This window comes from Bufo bufo, chromosome 1 (genome assembly GCF_905171765.1).
Source record: "Bufo bufo chromosome 1, aBufBuf1.1, whole genome shotgun sequence".
NCBI lineage: Eukaryota > Metazoa > Chordata > Amphibia > Anura > Bufonidae > Bufo > Bufo bufo.
In genome coordinates this window covers 245,769,040-245,792,632 of record NC_053389.1, presented here as the reverse complement: position 1 = coordinate 245,792,632, position 23,593 = coordinate 245,769,040, and the positions used below count along the sequence as shown (strand labels likewise).

The window sequence follows — 23,593 nt, the reverse complement described above, 5'->3', positions numbered from 1 at the left end:
AACCTTCTTGGAGCCAAGCCACGCCCCCTGTGAAGGAGCCCAGCACCGCCTGCGTCCTCCGAATCTCCTCCTTGCTCACAGTTTGATCACCGTAATCTCGCGATATGCGAGCTCGCGGATGCGCAGTTCTTTCCCTGAGGCTGATGCCAGCACAGGGAAGGAACACTATGCCGGCACTGCACATGCGTGAGCTCACGCATCGCGAGATTACGGCGATCTAACTGTAAGCAAGGAGGAGATTCGGAGGACGCAGGCGGTGCTGGGCTCCTTCACAGGGGGGCGTGGCTGGGCTCCAAGAAGGTTAGTACAGCCCCTTGGGCTCCTTACCAGGCTCATTTACATATCTATAAAATCAGTTTTTAAACACAATAAAAGGGCACAGCACTATAGGACAAGTATATTGCGGACATGCTAGCGCCGATCTAGCCGTGCATGTCCGCAGCTCTATAGGCTAAAACGAGGTGTCAGAATCCCTTTAAACCTACTTAAAGGGGTTTTCTGAGACTTTTTAACTGATGACCTATTCTCTGTACATCTCATCAGAATCTGATCGGTGGGGGGTTTAAGACCTGGGATCCACACCGATAAGCTGTTTGAGAAGTTTCACTCATCTAAACAACGTCACTTAGATGACTGGAACTGATTTTTAGTCACAGAAATTTTCTTAGGATGAAGGCACGGTAAGGGTATGTTCAGACTGTGATTTTCCAATGTAGATTTTTTCGGCAGACTCATAAAATCTGCACAAAAAGCGCATGCAATCCACCTCCCATTGATTTCAGTGGGAAAAACTGCCTGGTAATTTACACGGTATGTTTTCTTCTTCTAGGACAGTTTGATAAAAATGGTTGTGTGGAAGAAAGAAGTGACATTCATTTTTGGTGCAGATTCTGCATCAAATCTACATCTCAACTTCCCATCCATATGGGAAAGCTCTGTGTGAATGCATTTTGAGGGTACAGCTACATAGTGCGGTATTGTCGCAGTTGGTACGCTGCGGTCACATACCACGTTGCCGTACAGGCCACAGTGAGCGCCTGTTAACCTAATGAGGAATGCACTGTGTAGCAGGTCTGAACTGTTAATGGCCATGCAACACCTACAATACCAAATGGCCATTAACAATGCAGAACGACTGAACAGTGCTGATTCGTTTTACAGGATCCAGCTGTGGCCTGTACTGCCACGAAGTGTGAGACCACGGCAAGACCATGACGCAATCAGGACACAACCACAACATCTGGTCATACCCTTTCACAGAGAATGACGCCAGCAGCAAGGTTGGCAGATGAGGGGGATGTCAGTTGAGAGAGAGCACTGCTGGAGCCGGACACTTCCTTTGCCAGTCAGGGGAATGTCGGCTCCAGTAAGCAGGGGACCAGGAGAGCAGGGCAGGCCAGACAGGTGCTGGTAGTGGGAGACTCAATTATTAGGGGAACAGATAGGGCAATCTGAAAAAAGGGTAAACTTTTCAGCTCTAAACAACAGTGAGTACTTTATTTGCAGTGCGGTAAAAACTTCCAACTCTCAAATGCAGGAAACAGTCTATGCGTTTCGGACCCTCCGCGTCTACGCGTTTCAGAAACAAAAGGGTCCGAAACGCATAGACTGTTTCCTGCATTTGAGAGTTGGACGTTTTTACCGCACTGCAAATAAAGTACTCACTGTTATTTAGAGCTGGACTTTTCACCCTTTTTTTCAATTTCCAAGTAACATCCGTGTCCAGGCTGATAACCGAGCTCACAACAGATGTAACAGGTGAGAACTGCATTTTTTTTATTTAGATAGGACGATCTGTCACAAAGACCGGGATCGTCAAACGATGTGTTGTCTTCCTGGCGCTCGAGTTCGACACATCGCGGATCAGGTTGACAGATTACTGGGAGGGACTGGAGAAGATCCAGCAGTCATGGTCCATATCGGAACCAATGACAAAGTCAGAGGTAGGTGGAGCGTCCTTAGAAATGATTTTAGGGATTTAGGTCAAAAGCTTAGGGCAAGGATCTCAAAGGTAGTATTTTCCGAAATACTGCTTGTACCACGAGTCACACAAGAAAGGCAGCGGGAGATTAGGGAGGTTAACAAGTGGCTCAAGAACTGGTGTAGGAAGGAGGGGTTTGGGTTCCTGGAGAACTGGGCCGACTTCTCTCTCGGCTATAGGGTCTATCGTAGGGATGGGCTGCACCTCAATGGGGAAGGGGCAGCTGTGTTGGGGAAGAAGATGGCTAGAAGGTTGGAGGAGTGTTTAAACTAGGGACTGGGGGAGGGTAATTACATTATAGGAAGGGAAGATAGTGAAGATAGAGACTGGGGGCAAAGGAATGGGACTGGGGGAGGAATGGATGGAGGGACTAGAACAGTTCAGAAGGAAAGGTGTAGGGTAATAAATATACATAAACCTCTTAAATGTATATATACTAATGCCAGAAGCCTGACTAATAAAAAAAATAATAATAATTATGTGTGAGGAGGACTATGACATAGTGGGAATAACTGAGACATGGCTGGATGATAGCTATGACTGGGCAGTTAATGTACAGGGTTACAGTCTGTTTAGAAAGGATCGTCAAAACCGGAGAGGGGGAGGGGTTTGCCTTTATGTAAAGTCTTGTCTAAAGCCCACAGTCCGAGATGATATAAGTGAGGGACATGAACATGTGGAGTCACTGTGGGTAGAGATACATGGAGCTAAAAACAATAATAAATTACTAATAGGAGTTTACTATAAACCACCTAATATACCAGAGTCCACAGAAAATCTACTACTGAACGAGATAGACAAGGCGGCAAATCATAATGAGGTGCTTATTATGGGGGACTTCAACTACCCAGATATAGACTGGGAAAATGAAACTTGTATAACTCATAAATGGCAATAACCAAAGACAATTACCTTTCCCAACTGGTTCAGGACCCGACTAGAGGGACGGCCATACTGGACTTAGTATTAACCAATAGGCCTGACCGGAACAACAGATGTGTAGGTTGGGGGACACCTGGGAATTAGTGATCATTAAGTAATAACCTTCCAATTATCATTCAAAAGAGCAGCAGTCCGGGGGCACACGTGAACTAGCGGCAGGACGGATTCGACAGGCTGTTCACCCGCCAAAACAGCCTGCCGGAGTCCCCTGCCACTAGTATGAAACTAGCTGTAAAAAGGCAGCTGCTGCCAAGGCAAATGAGATAATGGGTTGCATCAAAAGGGGCATAGATGCCTGTGACGAGTACATAGTCCTACCACTTTACAAATCACTGGTCAGACCACACATGGAGTACTGTGTACAGTTCTGGGCTCCTGTGAACAAGGCAGACATAGCAGAGCTGGAGAGGGTTCGGAGGAGGGCAACTAAAGTAATAACTGGAATGGGGCAACTACAGTACCCTGAAAGATTATCAAAATTAGGGTTATTCACTTTTAATTAGTATGTATAAATAGTGATGGATGAACATCGGCCAGGACGATTCGCGAACGAATTTAATAGCAGGCAAACCTGAAAAACTTTCAGGTCATATTTGCAGCCACCAAATACAAACTATGAGTGCACAAATAGTCCCACAACATTGACAGTGATATACTAGAGGAGGATCATTGGCAACAATTCCCACAAAAAAAATATGTATTTTAATCAGGGGCCGTTTTTGTGTGTCTTAAAGGGAAACTGTCAAAAATGTGCCCTGCTGGAGCGTAGAAAAGTGTTATTTCCTATCGGTTTGATGTATACTAATGTGCAGCACTCCACCTTTTTGTGTCCTGCAGCGTCTAAAAAAAATGCATACGTTAACGTAATTTTTTTTTTCTACCATGGAACTGTATGGTGAACGGACGCCACTGTACGGCATCAGTCTGAGGCATCTGTTAATGCATACATTTTTGGTATGAATTAAATGGATGGCAAAAATAGGATGTGAACCCAACCCTAGTGTCAGAATAAGCAGCAGTACACAGCGGAGCAGCGTGGCAGAGAGGGGAGGTGTAATGACCGGCGTCACGCAAAGGGAGGGAAATGGGAAGGCCCTGTCCAAGGGAGAGGGAAAGGTGGTGACCCCTGACTCACCTTGCGGCTGGCACCTGACTGCCCTGACGTCCCTAGACGGGTTCCTCACCCGTACGCCGATCACGTGCCTAAACCCTGGCTTTCCCTAGGATGAGCCCTATGTAGTGAACGGGGCGGTGGGATCACTAGTCCGCACCACTGACACTAAAAGGAAAACACCAAGGAGAGGACAGACAATACAGACAAACATATAATCCCAGGTGGGCGACAACAGCAGACCACAAAGGCCCAACAGGGATCCGGAGGGTAACGTTCTGGAACAACCAGGGAACACAGCTACACAGCTCCAGTGGGTCAGTATAGAAGTCCAGGCAGGAAGCTCTATATCTGGCAACCAGAGAAGTGAGAGAGGGGAATATAAGGAGGTTAGGAGTGCTGGACAAGAAACAGCTGAGGAGAAGCAGCTACGGATCCCTGAGTGAGCCAAAAAGGGTTGCAAGGCAAACCCAGAAAGCTACCATTAAGACACAGCACTATCTTTATACCTAGAACGCGCAGCCACCCGCTGCGACTTCCTGACCCCGGGTATAACGGAGTCAGACGTGGCTCTTGTCACCCTCTTGACAGTACCCCCCCTTCCACGAGGGGCCTCCGGACACTCAGGACTAGGTCTCTCAGGATGAGAGGCATGAAAAACCTGAACTAACCTGTCGGCGTTTACCTCAGACGCTGGAACCCACATTCTTTCCTCGGGACCGTAACCCCTCCAATGCACCAGATATTTAGGAGAACGGCGGACCCGACGAGAATCAACAATTTTGGATATTTGAAACTCTAGATTACCATCCACAATAACAGGAGGGGGTGGCAGCGGTGATGGTTCTAGAGGTGGAACATACTTTTTGAGTAACGACTTTTAAAAGTAAAATGAATGAATTTTAAAAGTCTGAGGTAGCTCCAGGCGAAAAGCCACGGGGTTAATGATGGCTACTATTTTGTAAGGACCAATAAACCTAGGACCCAGTTTCCAAGAGGGAACCTTTAATTTAATATTCCTAGTAGATAACCACACATAGTCATTCACTCCTAGGTCCGGACCTGGCGACCGTTTTTTATCAGCCATGCATTTATATTTACCTCCCATATTTTTCAAATTAGCTTGCACTTTCTGCCATACAGATGAAAGAGATGACGAAAACCGTTCCTCTTCGGGAACCCCAGAAGACCCCCCCTCTTTGAAAGTACAGAATTGGGGATGAAAACCATATGCACCAAGAAATGGTGACTTGCCAGTAGATTCCTGACGGCGATTATTTATGGCAAACTCGGCTAACGGTAAATATGATGACCACACCTCTTGGTTTTCAGATACAAAACATCTTAGATATGTCTCAAGGTTTTGGTTGGTACGCTCAGTCTGTCCATTCGACTGAGGATGGAAAGCTGAGGAAAAGGACAAGTGTACCCCCAAACGGGAACAAAAAGCTTTCCAAAATTTAGAAATAAACTGGGTTCCCCGATCCGAAACAACATCGGAAGGGACCCCGTGAAGCTTCACGATTTCACTGATTAATACCTGAGCAAGAGTCTTAGCATTAGGTAGTGCGGGTAACGCAATGAAGTGTACCATTTTGCTAAACCTGTCCACTACTACCAAGATAACTGTTTTACCCGCAGACAAAGGTAAGTCAGTGATAAAATCCATTGACAGATGTGTCCATGGCCTATTGGGAATGACAAGTGGCAATAAAGACCCTGCAGGACGTGTATGAGAGACTTTTGCGCGCGCACAAGTAGAACAAGAAGACACAAAATCCATTACATCCTGACGCAACCTTGGCCACAAAAAACGACGAGACAATAGCTCCAAGGTTGCTTTACTACCCGAGTGCCCAGCAAGTGCCGAATTATGATGTTCCTTTAATAATTTGAGACGCAGGTTTAACGGTACAAACAATTTCTTTGAGGGGCAAGAGACCGGGGCGTCCCCCTGGGCCTCTAACGCCTTCCCCTCCAGAACAGAGTGTACCGCAGAGACAACCACTCCTCTTTGTAGAATGGGTACCGGATCACTCACATTACCCCCTCCAGGGAAACAACGAGATAATGCATCTGCCTTGGTATTTTTGCCCCAGGACGATAGGTAATAACAAAGTTAAACCTGGCAAAAAATAGCGACCACCTAGCTTGTCTAGGGGTGAGACGCTTAGCTGATTCGAGGTACAGAAGGTTTTTGTGGTCCGTAATCACAGTGACGGGATGGATTGCCCCCTCTAAAAAGTGACGCCATTCTTCAAACGCTAGTTTAATAGCTAATAGTTCCCTATTGCCAATATCATAGTTCTTCTCTGCTGCAGATAGTTTTTTAGAAAAGAAAGCACAAGGACGTCATTTGCCAGGAGACGGACCCTGAGACAGCACAGCCCCCACTCCCACCTCTGACGCATCCACTTCAACAATAAAAGGCTGGGAGACATCAGGTTGGATTAGTACAGGTGCCGAGGTAACCCTCTCTTTTAGAGAGGAAAAAGCAACTTTAGCGGCGTCAGACCATTTAGAAAAATCAGTCCCCTTCCTAGTCATGTCAGTAAGGGGTTTTACAATAAGAGAATAATTTTTAATGAATTTCCTATAGAAATTCACGAAGCCCAAGAACCGTTGCAGTGCTTTGAGGTTCTCAGGAAGATCCTAATCTAAAATTGCCTGGACCTTCCTAGGATCCATACGGAAACCTGAAGCAGATAATAAATACCCTAGGAATTGTATTTCCTGAACGGCGAAGACACACTTTTCAATTTTAGCATATAATTTATTCGTCCGTAGGACCTGCAGTACCTGTCTGACATGCACCTCATGTGTTTTCAGATCAGACGAATAAATTAAAATATCATCTAGGTATATCACCACAAACCTGCCGATAAGATGACTAAAAATGTCATTAACGAAATGTTGGAAGACAGCAGGAGCATTGGTCAGACCGAAAGGCATGACTAGATTTTCATAATGCCCCTCAGGGGTGTTAAAAGCTGTCTTCCACTCATCCCCTTCCTTGATATGAATCAGATTGTAGGCCCCCCTAAGATCAAGTTTGGAGAACCACCTAGCACCCGCAATCTGATTAAACAGGTCAGGAATGAGAGGAAGAGGGTATGGGTCTCGGATGGTTATCCGGTTTAATTCGCGAAAATCTAGGCAAGGACGCAGGCCCTCATCTTTCTTTTTAACGAAGAAAAACCCTGCAGCCACGGGTGAAGAAGAGGGTCTGATGTGTCCCTTAGCCAAGCTCTCGGAGATAATCTTTCATTGCTTGTCTCTCCGGACCCGAAAGATTATATAACCTGGTCTTGGGTAATTTTGCACCGGGAATCAGGTTAACCGGGCAATCATAAGGACGGTGAGGTGGTAACTTCTGGCAACCCTTTTCAGAAAAAACGTCCTCAAAGTCCGAAACAAATGTAGGTAGGGTAGCTATGGAGGCGACTAAGCAATTGCTATTTGTAGTGGAGAGGTAGCACGATCCACAAGGTCTCCGCTGGTAGACAGGAAAAGCAGGCAATGATCCAAATAGGCCGGTACAGCATACAATCCTTCCCTCCCAAGAACTGTAACGGAACACCTAGCACCCCGACCGGGTACCTCCGTTGATAGTTGCTCCTAGTGCTTCCAGAAGACTCCAAGCACTCCACCTGACACCGTCAGCACTGCAGACCCCATGAACCGCCGAAGCTTGGTGGAGGTCTCGCCATCTCCTACCCACCCTGGACCTATGACAAGGCTCCAGGCTCCAGTGGGTGAACCTCTCCTAAATCCAGAGACAGGAACCAGGAGCAAGCTCTTACAAGAGCTAGGAGTTATAGCCAGGGGAGTATACAGCGTATAGCAATCCCAATACACATGAGACGAGGCTCTATGTTGAATGTAAAACAGGAATGCCTTATTGAGGGCTACCCGCCCGTATTTATGCAGCTCCCCATCTGGTGGACACGCCCCTAGTGGACCAGAAGGAAGACTGCGACACAGGACAGATATGTAGCAACTCAGGATACACAGACACAACACATCCCCACAATGCATCATGGTTTCCTCCTCTCTGCCCTGGAGACACCCGAGGAGTAATCCAATTATCTCTCAGGACAAAGGGAAATCGTCAATACACATGTGGGAACAACAGGACAGAAATCACCACCCAAACACACAATGTCACACCCCCACATGAATGCTGGCGGTTTCCATGCCGCCAGCATAGGAACGTTACAGCCCACCTGAATCATATTACACAAAACATATATACGCTTGGTTCTTTAAAGTGGAATACACATATGCAATAACATCGTACATACAGGAATGACAATATACAGTGACTGGGTTTGCCACAATGCTCCCCCAGAACCAAGCCGGCATACACAGTCTGATCCTAACGGATCGGCTTGGGGATGTCCGGAGGAGTACTCAGAGTGGTTAGGTGGTGCTGTGGTGCGAGCCTGTTGCCGGGTCACAACCGGATAAGCTTCATGGCTGATGGACTTGGGAACAAAAGCTGAAGTCAGTTCCCCCAGGTCGTTGCCCAAAATAACGTCTGCGGGTAAGTCCTGCATCAGGCCCACCTCCACATTCCCATTCCCCGCTCCCCAATTCAGGTGGACTTTGGCCGTGGGGATCTTGTAGATCGCTCCCCCTGCTACACGCACTGCTACACACTCCCCCGTGAGGTTGCCTTTGGGTACTAGGTGGTTGCGGACCAGCGTTATAGTAGCCCCAGAGTCTTGTAACCCCTGTACCTTTCTCCCCTCCATCTGTACCTCTTGTCGGTGCCCTTGGCGGTTGTCAGAGGCGGCCTGGATAGGGTTCACCTCATGTAGTGTGCCCAGGGGTTCCTCGGTGGAAGCTAGGACCTCGGGTACTCTGTAGGGTTCCGCTTGGGCACAATGAACCGCTGCTCGGTTGTTGGGTACCGGGGGGTTCCAGCTGGGCCGTGGTCGGTTGCGGGGACAGTCCCGCTGCATATGTCCCTGTTGGTTACAGGTGTGGCATCGTATCGGGGGGCGAGCTTGATACCTGGGGGTGTAGGTGTTATTGCTTACCCCCGGGAGTGCTGGAACGGCTGTGTTTACGGTTGGTACTGGTGCGGTAGATCCATAGGTTGGTTTCGATTGAGTGCGCTGTTCCCTCCTGGTATCCTGGAACTCATCTGCTAGCTTGGCTGCGTCTTGTACGGTGCGTGGCTTCCGATCCCGCACCCAATTCTGCAGGTGCGCGGGTATCCTGTCAAAGAACTGCTCCATTACCATGAGTTGGAACAGGTCTTCCAGGGTGTTAACTTGGGTGGCCTCCAACCACCCCTTTGCCGCTCGTTGTAGGCGGTGTGCCCATTCTGTGTGAGTGTCTCTGGCGAGCTTTTTAATGTCTCTGAACTTTAGTCGGTAGGCCTCGGAGGTAATCGCATACCTAGCTAAAATGGCCTGTTTTACCTTGGCATAGTTTGTACTGTCCTCGTCAGGTACGGCACGATATGCCTCTGCGGTGCAACCAGAAAGTCTCCCTGCCAGTAGGGGGACCAGATCCTCCGCACTGATATTGTGCAACTGGCATAACCGTTCAAAATCCTGCAGGTAGTCATCTACCTCACCCTCCGCTTCCGAATAGCTCTTAAAAGCTTGGTAGGGAATTTTAGCTTTCCCTGGCAGGATGTTAACAGGCGTCGTGGCTCTTTCTCCAGTCTGCTGGTTCATCTGCGACCTCCGAAGCATGATGTATTCCTGCACATCTCCAAAGACTCGGTCAGCCATCTGGTCATATAGCGCTGGTGGAAGTAGAGCCATCCTGCTCCTGTATTCCTTTTTCGAATTCTGTTGGCTCCTCCTCCCTTGGAGGTGCTGCAGCAGCCGCGGCTCTGTCTCCTTCCATTAGCTCTGCGATTAATATAACCTTTGTCTTGTTGCTGGCTACTGTTCCCCTTGCCTCCAGTAACTTTTCCAAAGTACTTCGTTTCAAAAGTGCATAATTCGTGCCCATTCACCGGCCGTTCGTGAGTTTCCACGTGTTCCGTTTTCAACCGAATGAGTAAACTCACGAATTGCTGCTTCCTTTCTTCTATTCGCTAGAATTCAGCCGAAAGTTGCTTTGCTGGGTAGTTGAAATCCCGTTGCTTGCCACCAATTGTAGCGGAGCGGTAGCACGATCCACAAGGTCTCCGCTGGTAGACAGGAAAAGCAGGCAATGATCCAAATAGGCCGGTACAGCATACAATCCTTCCCTCCCAAGAACTGTAACGGAACGCCTAGCACCCCGACCGGGTACCTCCGTCGATAGTTGCTCCTAGTGCTTCCAGAGGACTCCAAGCACTCCACCTGACACCGTCAGCACTGCAGACCCCACGAACCGCCGAAGCTTGGTGGAGGTCTCGCCGTCTCCTACCCACCCTGGACCTATGGCAAGGCTCCAGGCTCCAGTGGGTGAACCTCTCCTAAATCCAGAGACAGGAACCAGGAACAAGCTCTTACAAGAGCTAGGAGTTATAGCCAGGGGAGTATACAGCGTATAGCAATCCCCATACACATGAGACGAGGCTCTATGTTGAATGTAAAACAGGAACGCCTTATTGAGGGCTACCCGCCAGTATTTATGCAGCTCCCCATCTGGTGGACACGCCCCTAGTGGACCAGAAGGAAGACTGCGACACAGGACAGATATGTAGCAACTCAGGATACACAGACACAACACATCCCCACAATCCATCATGGTTTCCTCCTCTCTGCCCTGGAGACACCCGAGGAGTAATCCAATTATCTCTCAGGACAAAGGGAAATCGTCAATACACATGTGGGAACAACAGGACAGAAATCACCACCCAAACACACAATGTCACACCCCCACATAACAACATACAATTGCATGAATGCTGGCGGTTTCCATGCCGCCAGCATAGGAACGTTACAGCCCACCTGAACCATATTACACAAAACATATATACGCTTGGTTCTTTAAAGTGGCATACACATATGCAATAACATCGTACATACAGGAATGACAATATACAGTGGCTGGGTTTGCCACACTATTTAAGCAATTTTCTCTGCAATGCTCACTCCACTCCAATATCTCCCTGGCCTGCCAATCCACCACTGGATTGTGCCCTACCAACCAGGGAAGACCCAACACCACAGGAGTGGGAAGCCCCTCCAGAACATAACATGAAAGCCACTCTTTATGGTGTTTTTTCCTACCCGAAGGAGTAAGTTATGGACAATGCGAGTGAGGTTTCTCTGAGACAGAGGAGCAGAATCAATAGCGAATATGGGAATAGGTCTCTGTAGCGTACAGAGAGACAAACCCATAGTGTGGGCAAAATGGGCATCTATCAAATTTACTCCTGCTCCACTGTCTAGAGAAAAAGTAATAGTCTCCGTCTTAACACCAAAAACAACAACCGCTGGCAACACAAATTGCGATGTACGTATGGAGGAAACGTATACCCCCCGGCTGACATCCTCCACACAGCCTGGGGTTAGTAGTTTTCCCGACGTTTTTTTGTTTTTGAGAAAGGAAGGACAGACATTAATAAAATGACCCCTCTCCCCACAGAAAAAATAAACCCCACGCCTACAGCGAGCCTCAGGAGGATGGACCTGACGAGTAGTTCCTCCTAGCTGCATAGGCTCGTCTAAGTCCGTACAGACTAACTGCTGCTTGGGAGGGGTTACCAATTGCTCCGGATTTTTCAATCTGTCCCTAAGACGTCTATCTATTCTGATAGAAAGAGACATAACCGCATAAAGGGAAAAGGGAGTCTCATACAGCGCAAGCGCATCCTTAATCCTTTCGGATAACCCAGAGCAGAACTGACTCCTGAGAGCCGGGTCGTTCCACTGGGTATCCGTAGCCCACCTACGGAACTCTGCGCAATACTCCTCTGCTGGCAGCTCTCCCTGTAGGAGTCTCCGTAATTTTGATTCAGCCAGTGCGACTCGGTCAGGGTCATCATATATGAGACCCAAGGCCCCAAAAAATTCATCCACTGACCGGAGAGCCTGGGAATCAGTGGGTAAAGAGAACGCCCAGGATTGCGGGTCCCCCTGCAGCAGGGAAATAACAACCCCCACCCGCTGTTCTTCATTACCAGAGGAGTGCGGGCGCAGCTTAAAATATAATTTACAGGCCTCACGGAACATCACAAATTTGTCCCTTCCCCCAGAAAACCTGTCAGGAAGAGCAACCTTGGGTTCCGCAACAACCTGGTTACCTGTAGCAACCGCTGGGCTTGCGGTCTGTTGCAATTGCTGCTATTGCTGGAGGACCGACGCCTTCAATCCTGCCACCTCCAAAGACAGGCCTTGAAGTTGCTTTGACAAAGCAGCAATTGGATCCATACTGGATTCTAAGTAGGTAGAAAGAAAAAGTCGATTTATTTTTTTATTTTTATTTTTTTTCCCCTACACAAAATAAGGGCCAGATATAATGTAATGACCGGCGTCACGCAAAGGGAGGGAAATGGGAAGGCCCTGTCCAAGGGAGAGGGAAAGGTGGTGACCCCTGACTCACCTTGCGGCTGGCACCTGACTGCCCTGACGTCCCTAGACGGGTTCCTCACCCGTACGCCGATCACGTGCCTAAACCCTGGCTTTCCCTGGGATGAGCCCTATGTAGTGAACGGGGCGGTGGGATCACTAGTCCGCACCACTGACACTAAAAGGAAAACACCAAGGAGAGGACAGACAATACAGACAAACATATAATCCCAGGTGGGCGACAACAGCAGACCACCAAGGCCCAACAGGGATCCGGAGGGTAACGTTCTGGAACAACAACCAGGGAACACAGCTACACAGCTCCAGTGGGTCAGTATAGAAGTCCAGGCAGGAAGCTCTATATTTGGCAACCAGAGAAGTGAGAGAGGGGAATATAAGGAGGTTAGGAGTGCTGGACAAGAAACAGCTGAGGAGAAGCAGCTATGGATCCCTGAGTGAGCCAAAAAGGGTTGCAACGCAAACCCAGAAAGCTACCATTAAGACACAGCACTATCTTTATACCTAGAACGCGCAGCCACCCGCTGCGACTTCCTGACCCCGGGTATAACGGAGTCAGACGTGGCTCTTGTCACCCTCGTGACAGGAGGCTGCCATGTACTGACAGAGCGCTACCTGGTCCTGGTGGTCAGGGATGAAGACTGTGTTTCCCAAGAATCATTTTCTATTGGGAAATACAGGGCACAGTATACAGTATAATACACTAGAATCTATATAATATAAAGATATTAGCCCTACCCCCGAATAATAATACATATAGGTGGTTATTTATTATATAGAAATACGTCTATGTTAGGCGTATTTATGACACAGATTGTGGTGCAAAGGTCCTTAGCACCACAATCTGCATATTTTTCCCGCTCATGCCAGGTCTAAAAAAGGATGGCATGGGCAGGGAAAGGGATACAGTTATGGCCATCCAGTTATTGGATACCACTGCTATACATTGACCGGATAACACCTCTGTACAGTGACCGGATAACACCTCCATACTGTGACCGGATAAAAGGGTATAAGAGGGCACAGGACAGGGAACGACTAGGAACACTGCACAGGGTGTGGTAAGAGGGCACAATGCAGGGTATAAGGGGGCACAGTACGGGGTGGGGGGCACAGTTGCAGTGTCCCAGGGGGTCAGTAGTGTAGCTTTTAAGTATGCAGGGATTTGTAGTGCAGGGCAACCCACTAACCTGGGATTCACTGTCGTCTTCAACCGGGTCAATACTGGAACAGGCAGTTGATAAAGGTCGTGACGCCAGTGCCAATCGAACGGTGACACACCGTGTAGTGATAGGTGGAATAATGGAGCAATCCGGATATTTATTTAACAGGTTAACTTTACTGAATGAATTTGTAGTTGGATGGACAGTCAGTGAATACAGTTCCAGAGTTGTTCCACAATTTACCATACAGTTACAGCAGTAGTTCAGGCTTTTACTCACAGTCACAAAAAGACTAACTTCAAGACAGGCCTCCTAGGATCAGGGATTTCCTCTTACGCAAAATGCAGCAATACCCTTCAGGCAACTATTCTCTCTGCAGGGGTACACTTATTTCTTCTCCTGCTTTAGTTCCTGGCTGTAGGCAATACCCTCAAGGTCCAGACACCTAAATCCTAGTGATAACCCTTTAGTAAAGGTTTGGTAGAGGTTTCTTCTCTCCTGATGGCAGGCTCTATCTTTGGAGTACCTCAGGTATAATCAACCTGGAAATCAGGGTGGGAATGATCCTCCACACCAGTAGTGCAATTTCTGCACTCCTTACTGAGTCCTGAATCTCTCAGAACTAACTCTAGAAACTTCCAACTAACTCTCTAGGCTAGGCCCTAGCCTATTTATACTAAACTGGGGGCTCCCTCTGCTGGCTGGAATAAGAATTGCCTGCAACAGGCCTAACTTTCTTAAAGGGAGATACACATTATAATATAGCAGTGTCGGGTAACCTACCCGTATGCTGCACAGTCACATGACCCTGTGACATTATAAGGTCTTTATGGTGAATGTGGTTCATACGCCACCATAATGAGAGGCAGAGGAGTGAGACAAGGGTGTGATTATGTGGCTAGAGATAACAAATTTAATTGTTGTCCAAAACAGGCCCCAAAAATTTGGCAATAGGCATTCACCTGACAGCAAAGAACTTTGGATTCTGTGTCTGGCGGTACATTAGGCAGTCAAAGGATAAATATGTAACTGTCGGCCAGTACAGGCCCCAAAAATTAGGCATTCATCTGACATAAAAGGCCTTTTATGCCGCTGTATATACATAAGGCAACGACCATTCTTTGTTCTGGGTGATGGCGGATATGTGTGGGCTGGCATGAGGAAATTCAATTACACGTAGTCATCACAGGTGTTGAAATCCTCCGAGATCCATGCCTCATTCATTGTTAAAAATGTGAGGAGGTCCACACTGTCCCCCTGCTGCGCTGAAAGTTCTTTCGCACAGGACACTCGACGAGGGGCAAGCCAAGAGTTCCATGGCAAATTGTGCCATCTCTGGCCACAGGTCAAGCCTGCACACCCAGTAGTCAAGCGGTTCCTTGCTTCTTAGAGCGTCCGCATCGGCCGTTAACCCGATGTAGTCGGACACCTGTCGGTCTAGGCGTTCCCTGAGGCTGGATCCGGAGGGCGGCTCTCGATGGGTTGGTTGCAAGATCTCATGTCCGAATGATCTCATATCCGAAGTGACCAACACATCTTTAAACCGCCCTCTTTTTGCAGGCGCGGTAGTATTGGTATCCGCACCAATTTCGCTGTGGTTGGAAATTCCTCTGCCAGTGCCCGCAACAGCGGAATGCAGTATCTCTCGCAGAAAGGCCTAAGTACGTTGCCACCCAGTACAGGTCCTTTACCTTTATGTTTTTTATACGGGGGTCCATCTTCAAACACTGGAGCATGAAGGCCCCCTTTTGCACTAAATTGGAAGTGGTGGAGCACCCTGGCTCCTGCTCATCGCCCAGGAGAATGTTGTCCTCGGTCTCCTCCTCCCAGCCACGGAAAGCTCCCCGAAAAGTTTAAAGTCTGCTCTTCTTGCTCCTCCTCCTCTTCCTTCCCCCAGCCACCATCCTCCTCTGACTCCTCTTCAGACTCCTGCTGACGTGTCTCAGATGGAGTAGCCCCCCCCTTGGAATTCATTCAGCATTGCGACTTCCTCATCTTCCGGCTCTTGCTCCTCGACAGCTTGATCAATGACACAACGCATTGCACGCTCCAGAAAGAAGGCGTAAGTTGCGATGTCACTGATGGCGCCCTGGCTGCCACTGACCATTTTGATGAACTCATCAAATGGCCGCAGAAGTCTGCATGTGTTGCGCATGAGCAGCCACTGGCGCGGTGAAAAGAAACCAAGCTCCCAGAACCTGTCCTGCCGCAGAGTTCGTACAGGTAGTCTTTAACGGCACATTTCTGCTGGAGCAGCCTATCAAGCATATACAAGGTGGAGTTCCAGCGCATCGGGCAGTCACAAATGAGACGTCTGACGGGCAAGTGGTGTCGCCGCTGAACGTCAGCAAGGCGAGCCCTAGCCGTGTAAGATCTTCTAAAATGGCCAGAGATTTTCCTGGCCTGCCGCAAGATGTCCTGGACCCCGGGGTATTTGGAAACGAATCGCTGCACGACTAAGTTCATGATGTGTGCCATGCACGTGTGTCATTTTGCCCTGTTTCAGCGTGCTCAGCAGATTGGCACCATTGTCGCACACCACTTTACCAACTGTCAAATTGAGTGAGGTAAGCCACTGATTGGCCTGTGACCGCAGAGCTGAAAGCAGTGCAGGACCGGTGTGGCTCTTGGCTTCCTGGCACAACAGCCAAAGCACAGCATGGCAACGTCTCACCTGGCACGTCGAATAGGTTCTGGGGAGCTTGGGGGGTGCAGCGGAAGAAGCGGCAGCAGTGGAAAAGGGGGAGTCAACCGAAAAGGAGACGGAGGAGGAGGAGAAGAAGAGGCAGGCCTGCATGCAATCTGTGGCGGTAACACCAAATCCACACGGGTGCCACGGGTTACATGCTTGACGGCCGTCAGAAGGTTCACCCAGTGGGCAGTAAAAGCTATGTACCTTCCCTGCCTGTGTTTGCTAGAGCACGTGTCTGGTCAGATGTATCTTGGCACTGACACTGTGTGCCAGAGATATATTAACTTGCTGCTGAACGTGGCCATATAGTTCAGGGATGCCCTTCTGGGAGAAATATTTCCTTCTGGGGACCTTCCTTTGCGGTGTGCCAATGGCCACAAATTTTCTAAAGGCCTCCAAGTCCACCAATGTATATGGCAGTAGTTGGTAGGCTAGCAGTTCCGACAAGCCAGCAGTTAGCGGATTAAGAGATGGGTAAGAGGATTGACCGGCGTCATACTTTTTTTACACTCGAACATTTGGGCCACGCAAGCCTGCCTTGTGTCAGATGAACATGGCGATGGCACGGTGGGAAGGTGGATTGGAGGACAAATGGGAGGAGAGAGGAGAAGGAGAAGAGGCAGGATGTGGAGTGGCAGGAGTGTGGCTTTGTGGGTTCTGACGGCGTTGCTTCCACTGGGCTCGGTGATGGGAGGCCAGGTGCCTTCTTAAGGCAGTCATCCCTAGGTGAGTATTGGGCTTACCACGACTTAGGGCTCTTTCACACTTGCGTTCTTGTCTTCCGGCATAGAGTTCCGTCGTCGGGGCTCTATGCCGGAAGAATCCTGATCAGGATTATCCTAATGCATTCTGAATGGAGAGAAATCCGTTCAGGATGCATCAGGATGTCTTCAGTTCCGGAACGGAACGTTTTTTGGCCGGAGAAAATACCGCAGCATGCTGCGCTTTTTGCTCCGGCCAAAAATCCGGAACACTTGCCGCAAGGCCGGATCCGGAATTAATGCCCATTGAAAGGCATTGATCCGGATCCGGCCTTAAGCTAAACGTCGTTTCGGCGCATTGCCGGATCCGACATTTAGCTTTTTCTGAATGGTTACCATGGCTGCCGGGACGCTAAAGTCCTGGCAGCCATGGTAAAGTGTAGCGGGGAGCGGGGGAGCAGTATACTTACCGTCCGTGCGGCTCCCCGGGCGCTCCAGAGTGACGTCAGGGCGCCCCACGCTCATGAATGACGTGTCGCATGGATCACGTCATCCATGCGCATGGGGCGCTCTGACGTCACTCTGGAGCGCCCGGGGAGCCGCACGGACGGTAAGTATGCTGCTCCCCCGCTCCCCACTACTACTATGGCAACCAGGACTTTAATAGCGTCCTGGGTGCCATAGTAACACTGAACGCATTTGGAAGACGGTTCCGTCTTCAAATGCTTTCAGTACACTTGCGTTTTTCCGGATCCGGCGTGTAATTCCGGCAAGTGGAGTACACGCCGGATCCGGACAACGCAAGTGTGAAAGAGGCCTTATGCGTTGACAGCACAGGACGCAGATGACAACACTATTATCAGCAGCTGACACGTTAAAAAAAAGCCCACACTGCGGAGCCGTGTGCCGGCGTCCTGGGAGCGCAAGATGTGACCATGCATGGTGGATGGCTCGCTCCATATACATTTGCAGTCTGCTTTTTGCCTCCTGTGCACTGCGAGTTCTGCATGCTTCTCCTCCTTCTCCTCCCTATCTGCTGCTCCGTCTCTCCCTCTGAACTCCCCTCCTCTTTCTCTCTTGTGGGCACCCACGTGACGTCCATCGAGACGTCATCATCGTCACCTTCACCACCACTGACATTAGAGATCTCGTAGGCAGCAACAGTGGGGACCACCCTCCTTGGGCTGATCCGGGTACTGTCGTCAGACCGCTGGGTGGCGGCCGTTGCTACCTCCTCTTCCTCATCCGATGACAAGAATGGCTGCGCACCTGTAAGGTATGGGAATGGATGGGAAAATAATTCCTCGAGTGGAGGGCCTATGATGGTGGTGATGGTCGTGGTGTCTTTGGGAGTGCACACAGCAGAGAGTGAGAAGGGTGCAGATACAGAGGATGAGGACGGTGCAGAAGCGGAAGACTGAGTGAGCCACTCAACCAACTCTGGTGCGCCCTTTGAAGTTATCGCACGCGCCTTCCCCAACTTTCCACTTAGGCTCCGGCCTGGTGCACCTGCCCGACCCCTACCATCCCTGCGGAACGGTCTGCCTCTTCCTCTGCCTGTCATTTTCTAAATGACCCTCTGCCTAAGTCCGTAGAGAAGAGCAGTATTTGTGAAACAAGGTATATCGCAGCCCTCAATCAGTATTTGGTGGAAAAAGGTATATAGCAATAGCACCCCTCAATCAGTATTTTGTGGAAGAAGGTATATAGCACCCCTCAATCAGTATTTGGCGGAAACTGGTATATAGCACCCCTCAATCAGTATTTTGTGGAAGCAGGTGTATCGCAGCCCTCAATCAGTATTTGGTAGAAGAAGGTATATAGCAATAGCACCCCTCAATCAGTATTTTGTGGAAGAAGGTATATGGCACCCCTCAATCAGTATTTGGCAGAAACAGGTATATAGCACCCCTCAATCAGTATTTAGCGGAAACAGGTATATGGCACCCCTCAATCAGTATTTTGTGGAACCAGGTGTATCACAGCCCTCAATCAGTATTTGGTAGAAGAAGGCATATAGCAATAGCACCCCTCAATCAGTATTTTGGGAAAGAAGGTATATGACACCTCTCAATCAGTATTTGGCGGAAACAGGTATATAGTACCCCTCAATCAGTATTTTGTGAAAGAAGGTATATGACACCTCTCAATCAGTATTTGGCGGAAACAGGTATATAGTACCCCTCAATCAGTATTTTGTGGAAAAAGGTATATAGCACCCCTCAATCAGTAATTGGCAGAAACAGGTATATAGCACCCCTCAATCAGTATTTGGCGGAAACAGGTATATGGCACCCCTCAATCAGTATTTTGTGGAAGCAGGTGTATCGCAGCCTTCAAATCAGTATTTGGAGGAAGAAGGTATATAGCAATAGCACCCCTCAATCAGTATTTTGTGGAAGAAGGTATATGACACCCCTCAATCAGTATTTGGCGGAAACAGGTATATAGCACCCCTCAATCAGTATTTGGAGGAAATAGGTATATGGCACCCCTCAATCAGTATTTTGTGAAAGCAGGTGTATCGCAGCCCTCAATCAGTATTTGGTGGAAGAAGGTATATAGCAATAGCACCTTTCAATCAGTATTTTGTGGAAGAAGGTATATAGCACCCCTCTATCAGTATTTGGCGGAAACAGGTATATAGAACCCCTCAATCAGTATTTGTCAGAAACAGGTATATAGCACCCCTCAATCAGGATTTTTTGGAATAAGGTATATGGCACCCCTCAATCAGTAATTGGCCGAAACAAGTATATACAGTAGCACCCCTCAATCAGGATTTGGCGGGAAACAGGTGTATGGCACCCCTGAATCAGCATTTTGTGGAAGCAGGTGTATTGCAGCCCTCAATCAGTATTTGGTGGAAGAAGGTATAAAGCACCCCTCAATCAGTATTTGGCGGAAACAGGTATATAGCACCCCTCAATCAGTATTTGGCGGAAACAGGTATATGGCACCCCTCAATCAGTATTTTGTGGAACCAGGTGTATCGCAGCCCTCAATCAGTATTTGGTGGAAGAAGGTATATAGCAAAAGGACCCCTCAATCAGTATTTGGAGGAAGATATATGGCACCCCTCAATCATTATTTGGCAGAAACAGGTATATAGCACCCCTCAATTAGTATTTGGCGGAAACAGGTATATAGCACCCCTCAATCAGGATTTTGGGGAAGAAGGTATATCGCAGCCCTCAAACAGTTTTTTGGGGGGAAACAGGTATATCACACCCGTTGCAATTAGTTACTCCAATAGCACTTGTCCCTCTATCTAGCAGCGGTATTGCAGCAGAACCGCACAAAACTGCTGCACAATACAAATACACTATAACATAATTTCTATGTTAGAAAGTATATTATAAGTAAATCACACCCCTCCATATCACACCTATCAATAGCACACCTATACCAGTCCTTTAAAGTACTTTTGTGGCCCAATTAGCTAGCGTTTGGTGTTCCTAACTGTCCCTGCTCCAAAATGCAACCTCTCCCTACACTGGCAAAACACATAAAAATTGATGCCAGATCAGGTTCTGTTAAAGGGTTGGGGGGGTGTCCATGTGCTGAAACGTCCTGTCCCACCTATTGGACGTGTCATGGGTCAAAGTTTGGCGCTATGCAAAAAAAATGGCACGTGCGAATATCGCCATATGTTTGCATGTTCGGCGAATCGCAAACAAGCAAAGTTGAACCGCAAGGCCATCTCTTTGTATATATATATCAGGGGTCAGTACAGAGATCTCTCCCATCATCTATTTATCCCCAGGACTGTGACAAGGGGACATCCTCTGCGCCTGGAGGAAAGAAGGTTTGTACGCAAACATAGAAAGGATTCTTTACGGTAAGAGCAGCGAGACTACGGAACTCTCTGCCTGAGGAGGTGGTGATAGTGAGTACAATAAAGGAGTTCAAGAGGGGCCTGGATGTATTTCTGGAGTGTAATAATATTACAGGCTATAGCTACTAGAGAGGGGTCGTTGATCCAGGGAGTTATTCCGATTGCCCGATTGGAGTCGGGGAGGAATTTTTTTCCCCTTAAGTGGGCAAAATTGGCTTCTACCTCAGTTTTTTTTTTTGCCTTCCTCTGGATCAACTTGCAGGATAACAGGCCAAACTGGATGGACAAATGTCTTTTTTCGGCCTTATAGACTTATATACTATGTTATACATAGTGGAAGCTATTACATCACAATGGAAACATTTACTAATGTCGGTGCACCTTGACCCTGCCATAAACTTTATCGCAATCTGGTGCAAATTGATGCAATCTGGCGCCTCTAGTTCTTCTAGCTGTACAACCAATGAGGATAATGAGTGATAGAGTCAGATAGAGAATAGACTTCATAACCCTAAATAATCATAATCTTTTTCTTTGTAATGCCCCTAGTTCCCCACCCCCTACACAACTGGCACAAGTGACAGTAGAAGTAGTAGTAGTAGGCAGCATCCCAAATAGCCTATGCGTCCATATAAAAACTGGATAGATGTATTTAACAAACTACCAAGCGTGCTGTTTCCCCAGGGATCCATCTTCTCAAAGTCGCTACAGGGACCCCAACAATCAATCATCATTGTTGCTGCCTGACACTGTGTTAGCAGGTTATATTTTGCATGTAGCTGTACAGTGGGCCCCCAAAACAACTTTTACTGGTGGGCCCAAGGCACCCCAGTCCAACATTGACATAACCCCTTCCCTCCAGTCAGAGGAGTAACTTGACCAGCACTTTCCACTTAAGGCTACTTTCACACTTGCGGCAGGACGGATCTGACAGGCTGTTCACCATGTCGGATCCGTCCTTCCGCTATTTCGCCGTGCCGCCGGACCGCCGCTCCGTCCCCATTGACTATAATGGGGACGGGGGCGGAGCTCCGGCGCAGCACGGCGGTGCACGGCGAAAGCCGCCGGACTAAAAAGGCGGACATGCAGGACTTTTTAGTCCGGCGGCTTTCGCCGTGCACCGCCGTGCTGCGACGGAGCTCCGCCCCGTCCCTATTATAGTCAATGGGGACAGAGCGGCGGTCTGGTGGCACGGCGAAATAGCGGAAGGACGGATCCGACATGGTGAACAGCCTGTCGGATCCGTCCTGCCGTAAGTGTGAAAGTACCCTTAGAAATAAAATACCGAAGTTATTCAACAAAGTCTAGCGCCTCATCGGAGGCCGTACAAATTTATTCTGTACAGAGATGGATCTCCATACAATATTATTCCAAAGTTTTGAACTGAGAGATTTGGGATCTATGATACGAAGCTTGCTTTGCTCATCACTAGAGACAGCACTGCTGTAAGGATGTCACTAAGGCCTATTGCACACGACCGTATGGCTTTTTCAGTGTTTTGCGGTCCGTTTTTCACGGATCCGTTGTTCCGTTTTTTGTTTCCGCTGTGTTTCCGTTTCTGTTCCGTTTTTCCGTTCCGTTTTTCCGTATAGCTTATACAGTATACAGTAATTACTTAGATAAAATTGGACTGGGCGTAACATTTTCAATAGATGGTTCAGCAAAAAACGGAACGGAAACGGAAGACATACGGATGCATTTCCATATGTGTTCCGTTTTTTTTGCCTTGGAGTCACGGAACGTGATTTGCGGGCAATAATAGGACATGTTCTATGTTAAAACGGAACGGAAAAACGGAAATACGGAAACGGAATGCATACAGAGTACATTCCGTTTTTTTTGCGGAACCATTGAAATGAATGGTTCCGTATACGGACCGTATAAGGAACGCAAAAAAACGGCCAGTAAACGGGGAAAAAAAACGGCCGTGTGCAGGAGGCCTAAGGGGGCAACATTACAGCACTACTGTAAGGAGGCATAACTACTGTGTGGGGACAGTAAGGGGGCATAAACACTGTGTGAGGCTCTAACCGGGGATTATTACTTTAAGGGGGCACTAAGGGAGCATAACTGTGTGGGGCCACTAAGGGAGCATAACTACTGTGTGGGCACACTATGGGGGCATAACTAATGTGAAGGGGGCACTAAGGGAGTGTTATGCTGTGAAGGGGGCAGTAAGGGGAAATAACTACCTTCTGGGGACTGGGCAGTATTGGGTGTGTATAGATAGTTTACGGGCCCACGCTAATATTGTCCCTCCATGGGTTTTTGAAAGTTGGGAGTTTTGTGGTCATGTAACTATTTAGAAAGTATTGCCATTACTAACCTTGTCAGGGGCATACGTCCCAAATCCAATAACAGGAATTCTGTGACCATCGTTAAGAAGAACATAGGGCTCTACCGCCATAATGTTGATGATAGTAGGAGTCACTGTGTACACAGTGGAGTTTAACCTCTCAGTGTTATTGTTCAATGCTCTGCTAGTTCTGGCTGACCTGTGCTCAGGAAGTTAACAGTCACATCCCTATCTTTCCACTCCTCCCTCCACCATCGTCAGGAAGGGGCGTCTCAGGAATGTAGATAACAACATTTCAGTCCTAATGCTAAACAGAGGTGGTTGGGAGTGCAGAAGTTACTCTACACTCTGTACAAGGCTGGAGGCCTGGAGGATGTGCTCTT

General features: G+C 48.4%; 1 protein-coding gene across 1 annotated transcript in view; it reads right to left on the bottom strand.

Annotated features, from left to right (window-relative positions):
• LOC121005417 (aldo-keto reductase family 1 member C1-like) overlaps positions 1-23,376 on the bottom strand; it is a 51,810-nt gene extending 28,434 nt beyond the window's left edge. The window contains exon 1 of the mRNA XM_040438174.1: positions 23,241-23,376. Within this exon, the coding sequence (XP_040294108.1) occupies positions 23,241-23,321 (81 nt within the window). The 5' untranslated portion in view covers positions 23,322-23,376. The remainder of the gene's footprint in view (positions 1-23,240) is intronic.
• Positions 23,377-23,593: the final 217 nt, after the last annotated feature.